The sequence below is a fragment of the Buteo buteo genome, chromosome 4, assembly GCF_964188355.1.
Source record: "Buteo buteo chromosome 4, bButBut1.hap1.1, whole genome shotgun sequence".
Lineage (NCBI taxonomy): Eukaryota > Metazoa > Chordata > Aves > Accipitriformes > Accipitridae > Buteo > Buteo buteo.
In genome coordinates this window covers 51,219,734-51,236,479 of record NC_134174.1, presented here as the reverse complement: position 1 = coordinate 51,236,479, position 16,746 = coordinate 51,219,734, and the positions used below count along the sequence as shown (strand labels likewise).

Sequence of the window (16,746 nt, the reverse complement as noted above, 5' to 3'; positions counted from 1 at the left end):
AGCCTCAAAAGAGCCCGTCTACCCGCGAAGCGTACTAACCTGCCCTTCGCCTCAGCTCCTCAGGGAGGCAAGGAATCGAGGTACCGAAGTCGGGGTTACTTAGTGCAGTAACCAGCTCCGTTCTCATCAGTACACCACTGCCCTCGAGGCACTCTCCTGCCCTATGTCGCAGCAAGTTACGGGGGAATCGAAAAGAATCACAGCACGCATCTGCTATAAGTTTTATTTACACTGGAATTGTTACTAGTGGTCTTAAAGGAAGTTTTGATCCTTCTATTTACAGTTATATACAGATTTATAGTTGAAAAGTAAGAAAACTGTACAAGATAACACAAAAATATAAGACAAATTGGATCCAATTAAAGTAGTGAATACATAAGTTAAGAAAAATCTGACATTTACATTTCAAATTGTAATGTTATGAGGAGCGTATATGTAGTTTTTAAACCAGATAGCAACGTAAGTTACACCACACTAAATCTTTACCCCAATTATGTAGCTTTTAAACACCAGACAACTGGAAGATTCCTGCATTTAAAAACACATAATGGTAATTTTGACTTGATTTCCACAGAGGGACCAGTTACAAAAACCCACATGTAAGGAATTTATTTACATTAAATATTAGCAAAAATGGACCAAGAGAGCGCAAGTGTTCCTCACCTGCAGTGCTATCCATTTTAAATTTCCATCCTCTACAATCACAAGTTGTTGTACAACATCTTTGAGAACAGGAAATGTTTGAAAATAGCTGCTGTGACACATAAAATATGACCTTATGTCTCACAGTTAAAAGATGTTAAAGAATTAAGTATCACTAAACCAGACGCTTTTTGGATTTCAGTATTGCACACTAATAAAAGATAGTTTCAAAACCAATTCTGTGTCTGCATTATTCCTAAGTGTTAAAAGTGGCTGCTCCTTTGACAACACAAAGTCTGCAGATAACTTTGTCATTTTCTAGTGTTCACCATTGCATACAAGTATTTGTCAGCTGGAAATGGCTCAACAAAATAAAACTTGTGGTGGCAAAACCCTTTCACAGAATACCCACTCCATTTTTAATAAGCTACACAACCAATACACCAAAACAAATGCTTAACACCACTTGCTTTGAAAGCTGTACACTCTGAAAATAATAGCCCTGATCTTACTGCTGTTTTAAAATTCAGATGATTTTTGCTCTAACAGGTTTGGGCACAATACTTCCACAGTTCCTGAGTTAATTACATTTGCCCAGACTGAAGAATGAAGCTGCAACTTAAAAAAAAAAAAAAAAAAAAGGAAAACCAACAAAAAACATGAGTAAATAAGACAATACCCCTTCTCAAATTTTAACCATCTTGCACATAAACATACCCAACAACCTTATTTGGTCCTCAATACTTTCAAATGGTTAATTTTGGAGGTAATATTTGTACCAAAGCATTTGGTTTGGATAGCAGTTTTGGGGCCTTAAGATTTAGCATTTCCCTCATCCCCCCCAAAAAGTGCCTTTGTGGTATTTGTAAAAAAAGTTATGCCTCAAAATTTTTTTTAAAGTACCAACAGAAGTTATTACAAATGCTTATTGCATTGAGCTGATTCTTTTAAAGTATTAAGTATTAACTCCCCCACTTCTCAGTTTCATAGGTTTTAGTATTCTGTGTGAAAACAAGTCTTCCCACAACAAAAGCTAATACTGGCAAAAGGGTGAAGATTTCATCAGTTCATTACTCCACCGAGAGCTGTGTCATTTTCCCATCTCATTTTCACATATTCTATAGCGCTTTTCCACATAGAAGTGATGTGAAAACTCCTTTGTCATCAAGTGGTTTTCCACATTTTCAACTGACCTCAACATTACGATTAGCTTTTCAGTGCTGGGCTATGGTTCTTGTCCCCTTCTTTGTTGTCCTTCATCAGTGAGGCAAACACCTGGAAGAGAAAATTATTTAATGAATATTAACAAAAGCCAGTCTTTTAAAAAAGATCAATATTAACCCACACAATATTAGCATGGAGATTAATTTCTAGAATGAGACCCTAGAAAGGAAGTGCCCATTGCTCAGAAAGCAGACATGCAACATAAAGCAGTCATTAAGTGCCCCATATACTCAAGTGCTGGCATGTCTGTTTTGACATGTATATCCAAGAAACTCACCTGTGCCCATTTTTTGTTACTATTCTGCATCTGAATAGCTGCAATACAACTAAAAAGCTTTTCTGATGTAATGTCTTCTGGAAGTTTTGTTAGAAACTGTGCTATATGAATAAAGTCCATCTGCAGGAGAATATCTTCATATAACCGAAGGATTCCTAATCCTGTCCTAAACAAAAATTCTTCTCCATCTCTACAGAAAACATCCCAGACACGACAGGCCAGATCAAGTGGTAATGACTTGCTGTAGAGTGTAAAAATCCTACAATTGAGAAAAAAGCCACAATTATAACTTTCATCTATTTCAGAAAGAGGAAAATACAACCTCCTTTAAATCTCAGTTACATTAGCTGAGAGCGAGCAGGTGACAAGTTATTTCGTATGTTCTTATTTTTTCCATATTTCAAAGATCCCCAAGTCTCCAGTTTTTTATGACAGAACTCCTACACTGAAAAGCATCTCTTTTTACGCTACAGGAAATCCTCTGTTTGAAAGCCACCTCCTTTAGGAAGCTCTGGCTAGAGAAGTTACAAACATCTTTACACTCAAACAGGGTATAATATACTACTAAGAATTTTAGCAACAAAGATCATAACTGTGTAACTTAACACTTCCCATTATTTAATCCATACAGTTTAATAGCTCTGTTCATTGTTTGTTTTCTAAACTGAATCTAAAGCCACAAATAATCTCAATAGAAGGCTACATCCCACTAATTTACTAATGAGAATTCAATAACTACATTTTTGTGATACATTTTGAATTTCTAGTCATGTTAAAAATTGCCAAAATCTGAAGACAGTCACTCTTCTACTCTTACTGGGAAGAGTCCAATTGCATGTCTTTTTGCAAAGTTTATTTTTAAAAAACATTCATTATACACGGGCAGAGAGTTCAGTCTGCTGTCATGTACCATATTGTAGAACCTCTTCCATAAAATCGTAGTGGTTCCTTTGATACAAAGCACAGTGTTCTCTGTTTCCCTATTATTCCTATGGAGAAGTGGTTCAGGAACCTCAGAACACTCCTTGCCGCACACTACCATAACCTCTTCTACTGTCTCTTTATAAAAGGAGCTCTCTCTCTCTCTCAAGGCCATCTTTGGAACATGTGCAGGAATAACAATCTTCATTTCTCACAGGTAACTGGAAGCAGAATATTCTAGTACTTTGTACAGCAGCACTATTTCTGCAACATATATATATACCTCTTGATCTGCCTAAACTCTCAGGACTGCAGCACACTCTTGACTCAATGCTGCTACTGTATAACCTGTGCCTGCTGAGACTTACTGATAAGCTATGTTAACTGATAAGCTGCACGTTATAGCCAAAGTTCAGATGATGTGACATTTTTCTATTACTTAATTCTACCCAATTCAATTTACTCTATTATAAAGTTCTAACCCCTATAATAATCCTGTATAAAGCACATCCTTATCCACACACACTTATAAATAGACATTCCGTATTTGGCAGCACTACACACACCTCGAGGATGCTTGCATTACTGCCTTCCATTACAGGCACATAATGTAGTTTGGTGTACTCTGCTTTAGAACATTCATTACTTCAAAATGTTCACTGTATTTCCAAGTTTATCCCTTCCCAAACCAGGTCCTAAATTTCACCCTCCTTCTGCTTTAAAGTCTATATTCCTATAGTCATACTTTCTTCAGTCGCTGATTATGCTCATTTCATCAAGTCACTTACAATCAGTCATAAGACAAGTATGGTGTAGTAGCCGCCTCTCCCCTACTTATGTTACACACAGCTGACTCTTACCTGCAGCAACTAGAAAGTGAGACACATAGGAGTCCTGTGTGTCTCGTTTTCTATCTGAATAGATGTCACTCCTAATCCCAGTTCATAAAGTTTGAATCCTGCCAGAGGAACTGTGGTTGCACAAAACAGTTCACCACAATTTCACAATACCTAGAAAGCCAAGGTACACAAACACCTACTAAATGCTTTTTTTTATGCTGTATTTCTATGGCTGAAAAACCTATAGCAAAATGAAAAGCGTTACAACAGTTCTGAGGTTAGGTTTGCTATGTTCTCTGAACTCACCAGTCTATCAAATATATGTCTGGAGTAAGACTGTATGATTTGAAATGAAGAAACAATTTGGGAAGATTTTCTTCAAAGAATACTTCAAAGGCTGCAAAGTATTTCAGCATCTGTAGAGATAGTAAAGCACCTCATAAGCAGTCACCAAAAGAAAGTTTAGTTGTAGAATAACACAAACCCCACCAAGAATTGAGGATGTCAACATAGCATTATGTGACTTCTTAGGATAAGTACAACGACAAAGTGTTTCGAGAGGAAAAATCAAAACTGTAGAATGTGTTCTATGGATTAGTATCTGATATTCTCAATTTTGTAACCACAGGTTAGAGTTCTCCATTATTCAATAGGACAAAAGGAAGTCATCAATAAATCAAATGCTTCAAGTCAAAGGAATGTTATGGTTCAAAACCAGAAAACTCTGTGCGTACCATGCTGTGATCCACACGGAAAAAGGCCAGCTGGCATGGCTTGTTTAGAAGGTTAGCAAAGGCAATGAAAGCATCTGCCTCTTCCAGATTGAGAATGAGCACAGCAGCAATGAAGGACATCCCTTGTACCTTCAAGTGGGAAAAGCATCGGGCAAATATAGGTGAGTAGGTTCAGTACATCTTATCTTTGGAAATGCAAATATTTACAGTCTGCAACATACCAAATACCATTGCGTAACATTTCCAGATGAACAGAAACAACACTGACAAATAATTTTTATGCATGCAGTCAATTTGATTTCAGCAAGAAATAGAGAGTTTCTTCAGATGCTGGTTTTAGGTGCTTGATGGAAGTTCTGGGAGGTCTCGTGATCACAAGTCCTCGGGACTTGGAATGCAAGAAAGTTAAAACCACACAGGCTGGACGCAGAGCTCAAAAGAGACAAAACTTGGCCTTAAGCTCATTGTTAAGCTATGGAAAAAGCAGACATGAAGAAAAACCTCACATATGGGACAGTTTAGACCCAGACAGATACGTTGGAATTGAGACAAAATTCTGTTTCAGAACAGTCAATACATATCTTACCACTTGCCAAACAGTATTTGTTCACATACGTAAAATTACTTTTAAGTGGTTAGCTACAATGCAAGTTTACATTTTTCCATGATTACTCTCTCAAAAACACTTTAGCCTGCAATAAAAGTGAAGAGCATTATTCTTGTAGTTGTTAACTGATGATCTGAATACTCATTATACTAAAAATAATTTTACCAATTTCAACTGCAATGATGATTACTCAGCTGTTTCTAGCCATTTATGCTCCCTGTTCCTCATTTTAAAAAAGTGCACTCAGTATTTTAACCAACTAGGGAAAACAGTATGGATATGCATCAGAAACAGTCCAGCAGCTTTCCATTTCTGTGGGATAGATGGGTGTGGAAATAAGACTACATTTAATTTACTGCCATATTAACATTAAAATAAAATAAAAAAATCTGTGATCAGAAATATCCAGGCTAGCTGTGCTGCTAAATGAAAAAAACAGAAAACCTATCCATGAAAAATTACTTATTTGCCTTTTAAAACTCCACCCTGGGAACAAGCAGTCTCAGAACCTGCAGAGTTTGTAATCTCACTTAAAGAGTATGGGAGAGTCTCCAAAAATGAGGTCACAGATGACAGAATTCAGGGCTAAGAACATTTGAACATGAAAAACCCAACTAGATATCATTGCAATCCCAAGCATATCTGATTTAAAGAGGAAAACACACCCTGTGCTAAATAATGCTTTGGTGCATGGATCAGACTCAAAACTCTTCAAGTTCTTTTTAGCCCAGAAGCAATTAGAGCTCGTGAAAGGTGTTCCTAGCTACCCCCAGGAACAAAGAAAAAAAAAAAAAAAAAAAAAAAGCATCTGTTTGTTATTCAACTGCTTCTGTAAGCCAGCACCATTCAGAGAGATGTTAGGGTTAGTTGGTTGGTTTGTGTCTTTTTGGCAGTTTTTTATGGTTTCTGTTTTGCTTTAAACAGAGTAATGTTTGCTGCAAACAATCTTATCTTCACTGAACTCTGAAGGAGCAATTAATCTTTTACAACAAGAACCAATGAGTTTCTGGATTTTAGGATGTGCAGTAGTGAAGCTGAGAGTATCACTATGGAAATGGCAGCAGTGGGAGCAACACTAGGACAGAGCAGGCTAAATCCTCACTGGAAGTCTGGTAGCTTTTTTTTTTTTTGGTAGATATTCTGGGACTGTCATAAATGTAATGCCTTGTGAACACATCTGTTTAAAAATTTCCTTGCAAGCCAGATAGTATACTCATCCTTGACATTCAGTAAATTTTCAGCTATTTAATTATCTCTAAGAATTACCATCATTGTAACTGCTATGAAATGAGTAAGTGACAAAGTCAAATTACTTTTTTTTTTTTTAAGTGCTAGTAGCATAAGGTTTAGATAACCTACTTATTAAATACTCTTTAATACATGACATCTTAAGCTTATTTGCCATGTTATAAACATTTTACAGCAAATACTTACATATCCCACATCCGGTCTGTAACATGTGTATGCTCCTAAAACACTATGCAGGAGATCATGATAAGGACCACCCTAATACAAGGTGAGAGAGGAGGGGGAAAAGAAAACAAAAGTTTTTTTCAGATCACTTTATAAATACACGAAGGTAACAAGCCAGTATTTTAAGATGCAAGCACACCAGTGAATTATTGCTTTATTCACATCTAAAATAATACCAGTTCTTACTCTAAGCATTACCATGTATGCTTTTAAGATGTTAAAGGAAAAGTAAACAGACAAATAATCCTATGAAATAATTAAGTGGAAATCAGTACATAATGGAAAATGAGGATATCTGGTACACATCCAGGGTTGGTTTTTCCTTTTCAGAGACAGTGAATGTTTTAATTCTTAGTAACACAAGTTACTGTATTACAATAGTGCATGCTATTTTATATACATGTGTGTGCATACATTATATCTATGTAAAAATCATAAAGCCTGAAAATGTGTACTAAAACACATCAAGATTTCTGTAGAAGCAGTGAGAATAATCTCATTTTTGTATGTAATTTCATAAACATTAATAGGAACCACATGCAATTATAGTCCATCATGAAGTGTCCCTACTTCATTCTCATAAAAAATAAAATAAAATAAAAGAGATGACCATTTGCTGTTCTATGTAGAAAAGAACTAGTTTTGTTATTTTATACAAACAACTTCTAGAAACCATTCCATATTTAGCCAGCTAAGTTTCTTTTCTTGTTTAACCATTCAAAAGTTTAAAATTGTCATAACTAAAAGTTACAGAAATCTCACCTTCTGGAAAATATACAGAGATGGAAATGTGCGTGATATATCCAACTTAATTAGCTCCAGACTGGCCTCACGATCAGCAACAGATGCACCTGCATCTGCAAGCAAAACCAACACTTACTAAAACTGATAAATTCTACAGACTTCAGAATAAAACTGCCATAGGCACATAGAGACTTTTAGGATTTAAGGAAAAAAAGTTACGTAGTTCTAATTCTTGGAGTGTGCTTCTACAGTGCTATACTTCAAGAGCTAAAACTGTCCACAGGTACCTGGTTGTCACAGTTTAACCCCAGCCAGCAACTAAGCACCACACAGCTGCTCACTCACTTGCCCCCACCCAGTGGGATGGGGGAAAAAAAAAAATCAGGAGAAGTAAAACTCGTGGGTTGAGATAAGAACAGTTTAATAGAACAGAAAAGAAGAAGCTAATAATGATAATGATAACACTAATAAAATGACAGCAGTAATAATAAAAGGATTGGAATGTACAAATGATGCACAGTGCAATTGCTCACCACCCGCCGATCGATGTCCAGTTAATCTCCAAGCGGCAATCCCCCGCCCCCACTCCCCCCAGTTTCTATACTGGATGTGACGTCCCATGGTATGGAATACACTGTTGGCCAGTTTGGGTCAGGTGCCCTGGCTGTGTCCTGTGCCAACTTCTTGTGACCCTCCAGCTTTCTTGCTGGCTGGGCATGAGAAGCTGAAAAATCCTTGACTTTAGTCTAAACACTACTGAGCAACAACTGAAAACATCAGTGTTATCAACATTCTTCGCATACTGAACTCAAAACATAGCACTGTACCAGCTACTAGGAAGACAAATAACTCTATCCCAACTGAAACCAGGGCACTGGTATATGCCAGCAACTCCAAAAAGTGAGGGAAACTATCAGTAATTACTACCTGTCTACTCGTTCTTTTTCAAGTCATACACCTTTACAACATTCAGACTTAAAACCAACAGGTTACCTTTCACTTCTGTATAATACTCTATCCAGGCCCAGGCCCTGCATTCACTAGAATTTGAACTTTGTGCAGCCCAGTCCTCAGAATCCTGGTTTTTTTTCTTATATTCTACTGTGACTTCAGTTACTGAATCTGTTTTGAGAGCACAGAATGAGAGTACTGCTCTTGATTTAAACGTGATCCAGTGAGATCTCACTTTTCAAATTTTTCATTCCTTATCAGCTCATTTGGTGGCTCATTTCAACCAGCAGCATTAAAATATACTATGTACAGTAGAGGGAAAAAAGATTAATTACATCATTATCACTTCCCTGAAGTTTCCAGAATTGACCACACAGTTACGATCTGCAGAAGTTACATTACTCCTGAGCTCTCGTTAGCTCTCATTTGACTTTTTTTTTTTGCATCCTTAGGACTGGCATTCTTCAAAAAGCAGGAAAGAAGGCACCATTCACTCAAGAACCTCTAGAAGAAATTAGCTGGCCCTTGAGTGATCTGTGTCCTATCCTCTACACAGGGACATGATGCAAATACTAGCAATAGCGAGGAGAAAAATACATGTGGCACTTGGGGAAAAGGCTCTTTCAGAGGGCTTTAACCAACCAAAAGCCCTCTGGGAAGTAGAAGATCACAGAATTTGATGAACAGGGTAAACAGAACCTGCTCTGCTGAAGCCTGGAAAGCAGCATTTCCTTCCAATCCTACAACTACGATAGTTGCATTCAGGAGTGAGTGGGACTGCTGCAGGCTGTGTTAGGTGGTATTTGGGAGAAAGAAGGCAATTACTATTACAGAGAAAGAACATACACAATCTAAAATAAAAAGTTCAAGAACTGCTGCTTAATCCTTCCTTTCTCTTTCAAAAGACACAGGCATTATATGGCATCATTTGGGATCATTTCATTTCAGACAGTATCCACTTAGAGTGATTCCCAAGGAAGATGAGAATCTATGATGTAGAGCACAAGAAACTCTGGATTTATACAAGAAATTCAGTCCTGTGAACTCCAAAAGAGGAGTGGCTGGCAGCGTATTGAACAGATCTGACAGATAACATCTTTTGATGAATGTCTTGAAGACAAGACACAAGAAGATACTTTTCATGCTTTAATCTTTATCTGCCAAAATAAAGTGTTAAAGATATTTGAACAGGAAAAACCCTCACAACTACTTAAATACGTTAAATGAGGCTAAAATAATTGATCTTCCAGACTTTGTTACCAAAAATTAGTAATAAACACAGGGGGTTGGTTTGCTTTTCGACCAGAGACGAAAATCCTATTACTCTAAGTTTTCTCTTTTTACTACATTTCCCAGAACATGACACAATCAAAACAGACCCTTCCCCCTTTCATTCCCATCCAGAACTACTATCTTTCCAAAATAAACAAGTTACCTAAGCTTTCCCCCATGCTCAGCCCACACCCCCACAACAGAAGAACAAACAAACCACCACCCTACAAACCAAGGGGCATTGCAAGTGACTGTAAATATGCTTTTCCTTGGAAAAAGTACACACAGAATTTTTTACAAACAGTTTGTCTCAAGACAAGCTTCAGATGAGTCACAGAGGTAGCCTAAGAAAGACCCAAATAATTTCCAGTCAAAGTAGCCAGTTAGTCAGGACTGGTTATAGCAAGTGCAAACAAAAAAATTACTTGCATTACAATGCCATTTTCTTTGCCCAAAAAGAGACCAACTCAAAAATAAATAGTTATTTCACAGCAGCTGGTACTGACAGGATATACCCACTATTAAAAACATCATTGATGCTATTTTTAACAGAAAGAATACCCACAGGAGACAGCAACATGCCAGTGATAAAACTATTATACATCCAAGTGTGCTAACATCCTCACTTATAGATTTGGGAGGAAAGGGCACCTGGGCAGCCAAGGAAACCCAAGTGGGACCTGAAATGTGTAATGTTACACATTCTTCACCTCTTAGTTCCACAATCAAAAAAGAGAGAATAATTTTTTTCTTTCCCAAAAGTGTGGAAGGGATACCAACGTAAGAACCATCTAAGCAGAGCTAAGCAATAGCATATATTGTAATTTAGTTTCCCCATTTCTTCTTTCCATATTTCATGTAAAATTTTCATGAGAGCTTACTCCTGGTATTTCAGGAATTCAAAAGGAAAATACATTCATTTGAAAGTGAACTAGCACATGCAATATTTCAATGCATCTTTTATTGATATAGTAAATACCGTTAAGCCTCTCGCTCACCGACTTGTTATAAGAAAGCAAACATTTAAGTAGGGAATGACTTGGAGCACTTTCAACAAGTATTCATAATACTGCAATTGCAGCTGAACTTGTGAGACTTCCTGGGTTTGTAAAAGTGAATAGGAGGCTGTCTAGCTTTCAGGAGATCTTACCTTCTATGTCATTCTCAGAACTTGTCTCACTGAAGCTTTTCCATCGTTCCTTAGCTCTCGACAAAAAGATTTCATAAAGTTCTGCAGGAAAGAAAAACAAAACCAACAACAAAAAAGGAAGAGATAAGTAAGAAAAGCACCCATCAAAAACAAAAGCACATTAAGTATTCTTGGCTTTGGTTTTGTTGCTTGGTTTCATCTTAGCCACTGGGGGCAGGGGGAGAAGCAATTAGATGGTTACCACTAACCACTGGAGTACTACTGTGCACAGTTTTATAGTGTGCACTGTATTATGCTGTCTTCTGTGGTGAACATGCAAATTACAAGAGGGAAATCATGTCTTAAATAATTCAGATTTTTATTTTTGTGAATAGGTTATAACATTTCCAGTTCATCAAAATCATTAATTGTGAAATAAAGCAATCCCCCTTTCCACCCCCTTAAGAAAGCAAAGCTACAAATTCTCAATTTTCAACATAAAAATTGTTTTTTTGGGGGAAGTGCCACCTTAACTCTTATAAGACTAAAATGTTTTTGTAAGGAGGTTTTGAACCTTGTTTCCATAATTTACCAGGCTATGTCATCTAATTGTAAAAAACAGCTGTTCCTAAGGTTGCAAAATACAGTTCTTCAAAAAATAAATATACCCTGATTTATATCTTTTTAAAAAAAATTTAAATTTTTCTTTTAAAATAACCAACTTAATTTTGCATTAAAATGTGATCTGTTAAGGCATACCAGGAGTGATATTTAATTCGTTTCCCACAGCTAGACTCCAAACCTTCCCACGTACACTTGGCGGTAATCCCTGCCACCACAGCTCTCGAACTCTTCGGGTAGCACGCCTACGATAGGAAAGCAGGGGAGGGGAAAAAAAATAAAAAAAAGCATATTGCACATCTTGTTTTCTACGATCATTGGGCAACTTACAAGCAAAATAACATACTACTTCCCAAATCAATATTCAAGGATCTCTGCTTACACTAAAGCTCCATTAAAAAACCCAAACCATTAAGCTCCCAGAAAGCACATTTCATGTTGCTCTGTAATGACCTCTCACTGTACCATTGCAACAAAACTGACTTCTTGACAAAACAGAAAGGAAAATAAGGTATGTGGGTCCCCTGTTTCCCGAGGAGAAACAAGTCAGCAGCCTTGCCTCATTTACACGACAGAACTTTACTTACATGCCTTCCCAGTTAGGTAGTATTTCATTGACCCAAATCACCATAGCACTGGCAATACTCTCTTCTTGCTTGAAACGCTCTCTCATTATTTTTTTCCTTTTATGTGCTTCTTTAATTTCTGTTAGGCATAACACGTTAATATTTCTGTATTAGCGTATATAAATTATTAGGTAAATAATTCCGCTATCATTTAATTATTTAGATGTCTGAAAGAGATCAAGGGTAAATTACAGTTGCGCGTGGGCTAGCTGGTATTATTTCTGTTGATTGTAGGTGTATTTATCAGGAATTTTTTTAATTTATGCTAAGTTATTCAAATACACAGCAATTTAGACAAGCAAAAATCTGGCTAGAAAACTCATAGCACTCTTTCTGCAGCACACAGAATGACAAAAAGCAAGTACATCATCAGTGCTGTTTTTCCTGTAATGACTTTCATATCACGTTCTACCTAAACCTTACTTACTACTTAGACTAATCAGCAATAACTATAGATAAAACTATTATTCAAAAGTGCAATTCTACATCCATTTTAAAATTACTCAAATTGTACTGAAACTGCCACCTAGAAGGATTATGTATTTTCTTTTCTGGAAAGAGGACCTAAAGATCTGAGACAAAGCTACAATGCTGAACAAGAGAAGAGTATTCTGCCTTCTGTTAAAAAAGGATCATTTGTGGATCCCTCTTACTAAAAAGGCTAAAAGAAGCACAGAGCAGTGCTATTTTGACATCACTAAGCACCACTGTGAAATTGCAGGACATTTTCTATTTATGCATGCATTAGATACATCAATGGAGTAAACATGCCATCCCTGGTAAACTGATACAGCTGATCAGCTTCATTAAGTTTTTACCGAAGCTTTGTGTGTGTAGCAATAGTTAATTTAATGAATACTAGGGCACACGTACCAAAACACTACACATGCATGACTCTCCAAAGATGCAGTCAGAGAACATGGACCACAGATCACACCTTACAAGATGCACACCGCAAGAGGAGAGAGAAATGAGTGGTCAGATGCCTGGGATTTCTTATTACATCTTTCAGAGTAAGCTGCCACAGATCCATAGAGGCTCAACCAGTTCAGAAGCTTGTATCTCTTGACAACAGCCCAAGTAAAACATGCAGCACAGACTCTTAAAATAGCTTATTCCCTGAATACTAGGCATGAGGCTACAGAAGTCCTTTCAACAACTAATCATTGATTGACACAGTACCAGATGCTACAGATATGTTTAATTTAAAAAAACAGATCTAGTGGGAGTAGGAAGGTTCACACAGGTACAGCTGGTTAGAAAAAAAAAAACACCCAAAGTTTTCATCTGTCTTCATATTGAAATTGATCTCAAATTCCTAAAAAAAAAAAGATCTTTAAGCAGTCAGCTTTATTATACTTTGGCTCTCAGTGGCAACTGCAGCAACACAGCTTGAAAAAAAGAGTCCAAGTACCCAGAAAGTTTCTAGCTGATCACATTACACAAGTAATCATCAAGGTTCTACTTAGAAGTTAAAGAAAACATTAAACTGAATTCTGAACCTAGTTGCGTTCACTATGGTGGAGTAAGAAAACAATTTGATCATTGAGTTTTGTTTTAAACTGCATGCACATACGTACCAGAGGATAACCTAGATATTAAACAAGGTTGTTCTTTACTGTATCTACTAGCCTACAAGCCAGAAATTACTTTATTATTGCTGCACAGTTAAAAAGAATTATAGTGATTATTGGCAGTTAACATACCTCGTTTTTTTGCCTCTGCCACCATCTCATCATATTCTTGTCGGTGACGTAAAGCCTCCTCCACTGATTTGGCAGGAAGATTTCTGAAAACAAGTTGTTCCTGAATTCAATACACAAAAATGACACTCCAAACCATTTCAAAACAGGTTTGAATTTGGCTTCTCTCTAAGGTGAGCTTTGGGGTTGTCACACTACCAGTGTTTCAGTAACAGCAGTAGAGACTACCAGATGTTTACTGCTTCTGCTTATTAGTTCTTCTATAGCTTCCCCCTAAAGCAGGGTTATTGGATTTGTTGAACATCCAGAATGATGCTCAAATGAAGTTTGCATGAAGTGACAAAAGGGAAATACTGATATTCCATAGAGTTATTTATTCCAATGCATTTCTGCACATGTGTATTTTAATCATTAAATATACTTGCATATTGATACTCTATTTGTTCATCTGAAATCTATGATGAACTATTTTCAATAAAATGTAAAGGTTTTTATTCATTATAGTTAGCATTTTAAAACTCCCACAAAATACGACAGGTTTACCAATGGAAGAAAGGATAGATCCCCATTTATGTCAAAGGTAAAGCTAAGGAAGCTTGCTGCAGTGCTACAAGTTCACCAGCTTAAGATGTGTTTTTGGCTGCACAGTGATCTCCTAATTGCCAAACACACTTCCTTTTGACCAAGCAGACTCATTCCAAAACAAGTCACGACACAATGTTTGGTCTCAGTCTCTTACCCAATTTCTAGTTTACTTTGGTTCAAAATAAATGGAAGACAGTTTTGTCTTTTTAATACGGGGGGGGGAGGGGGGGGGGCGGCAGGGAGAAGTTTTCCATCTCCTCTTATGCAAGCAGAAAAGATGACTTTACTACATTTCCAGTGAAAGCAAGAGCAGAATATATGTTCAAGGATGAGACTGTGGCAACCCATTACACACTTGGGATGGCACTCCAATTTGAAACAAGTGGAAGTGTCACTTGTAAAAACATACTTATGGTAGTTTGTGAATTGTGGTATTCTGAAAGTACAGAAAAGCATCAGCAAACCAGTTACTGCATATCTTACTCTCTACCATACAGGAAAAGAAATAATGCACTTAAAAAAAAAAAAACACCATACCAATCCATACATTCATTCAGGATATTTCTGTCTTAGCACTGAATGAGCTTATATACCACTAGAGAAAATATTGAAGGAATCCTAATTGGAATTGATTAGAGCAAACATTTAACAGTGTCATCACAAGCTTTCTCAAGGTGCAATTTGAAAGCTTTGCTCCATTTGCTTTCCTCCAGCATGTGTTCCTAGTCAGCAGGTCCTCCTCTTTCCTTCAAATTGCTGAAGAGTGTATAGCTGAAAATACTGACCAATTTATTACACTTTTTTAATTCTACTCTTATTTGTACTTAATGTAGTTTTTGTTGCATCTTCATCTGCTGTTTCCTTGCCTTCAGCTGTAGTTTTAAGGAGCCATGAAAACATAACTGGAAGAGGGGCAAGGAACAGTTTCAGTGAACACTATCATCTTGGTACCAACAAAGCATTTAACTGTAGTTGCCAGATACAAAATGAGCATTCAGCATTTGTGACAGGAAGGTATTTCTTGTGTTTCAAAGGCAATTCCTCCCACTCCTGCTGTTACCTACCTAATACTTTTTCTTTTTTAAAAAACTCTTCTGGTAAGCCAAGTCCAGGTTTCCTGAAGTGACAACTGCCACTGTTAAGTCTTCCCAACTGGTCTAGGAAATTAAGTTTCCAGAATGGAGGAAGGAGAAGGGAGTGCGCACTGAGATGGCAGTGAAGAAATCCATAAAAGTCTTCAGGAATTTTCCTGATTAAGGATGCCCACAACACTGTCACAGGCAGCTGTGATATACGGTAGATAACAGACCGGTGGCCCCATTACAGCGAGAAATTCCTCATATAGACTATAATATACTTAAAGGTTCTTCTGGAGGTATTTGTTAGGCTATCATCTGGGATGGAATAATCCAATGATACTTTCCTGTAAGACTTGTGAAGTTTAGCTCATCAGAAGCAGATCTAATAAATTCAGTCATCATCAGTTCCACAGCAGAACCATACTTACGCTGGTCGATCCTCCAGAATCAAAGCAGTAGTTGAAAGGGGTTCAAATTCAATATTTTTACGTCTTGCTGATGGGGGCGGAGGTTTATACATTCTTCCTGTCCGTGCTTCATATTCCTAAACAACATCATTGATAAAAATTAAATTTCAACTTTCAGCCTCACTTCTAAGTAGCGAGCATAATATTACTTGTTTAACACTATTTAATAAGCAAGGAGCTAACATTACAAGCTGAAATTGTTTATAACAAGACAGTGCGGCTTTCCAGGACTGTTAAGTAAAGATGAATGAGAAAGCACTTTCTTGTATCAACTTAATCTTTGATCTATTCTAGTTCAATATTACTAGTGAGTGTCCAAGGATCGGTTCATTAGGAAATCTGCATAATCTTCCCAAACTAATTAGTGCACAAGTATATTTAAGTAATATGTCAAGTTGACAAAAAAAAAAAAAAAAAAACAAAAAAACAAAAAAACAAAACCACCCCAACCACCACCACCACCACCAGAAACCACCAACCAGGAATGTGTGTCTCTTCCCATTTCCTCCCCTTTGATTCTAGCCACCCTTAAGATCCGGTACTCCTCATGTTTCTGAAGCCTTTAGCAAGACCACCAAACCCATGTTATCCAGAACTACCTACACTATACTCAGTGGCAATCTAACAGTATTTATCATTGCAAGTCTGTTTCACATCATTTCTTTCTCAGAAGTTAAAACTTAACTACTAAAACTTGATACTTAGAAAAAAATACAGAAAAGCAGCCTTTAATACACAGAAGATTGAGGAAGAAAGAATCCCACTCCTTTTTCTACAAGAGCAACTCCACAAAACAGAAATACAAGTCAGTCTTTAGGAAAAAGGTTAGACATAGCCAGATGAAAACCTCAG

At 37.0% G+C, this 16,746-nt stretch overlaps 1 protein-coding gene across 4 annotated transcripts in view; it reads right to left on the bottom strand.

Annotated features, from left to right (window-relative positions):
* Positions 1–207: 207 nt before the first annotated feature.
* TBC1D12 (TBC1 domain family member 12) overlaps positions 208–16,746 on the bottom strand; it is a 51,435-nt gene continuing 34,896 nt past the window's right edge. For all 4 annotated transcript variants that reach the window (XM_075026059.1, XM_075026060.1, XM_075026062.1 and 1 more), the window contains 11 exons: positions 15,856–15,971; positions 13,767–13,849; positions 12,022–12,139; positions 11,573–11,679; positions 10,835–10,915; positions 7,480–7,574; positions 6,679–6,750; positions 4,638–4,766; positions 4,210–4,319; positions 2,144–2,402; positions 208–1,917 (listed from right to left, as the gene is read on the bottom strand). In XM_075026059.1, coding sequence (XP_074882160.1) covers positions 1,849–1,917; positions 2,144–2,402; positions 4,210–4,319; positions 4,638–4,766; positions 6,679–6,750; positions 7,480–7,574; positions 10,835–10,915; positions 11,573–11,679; positions 12,022–12,139; positions 13,767–13,849; positions 15,856–15,971 — 1,239 coding nt within the window. In that variant the 3' untranslated portion in view covers positions 208–1,848. The remainder of the gene's footprint in view (positions 1,918–2,143; positions 2,403–4,209; positions 4,320–4,637; positions 4,767–6,678; positions 6,751–7,479; positions 7,575–10,834; positions 10,916–11,572; positions 11,680–12,021; positions 12,140–13,766; positions 13,850–15,855; positions 15,972–16,746) is intronic.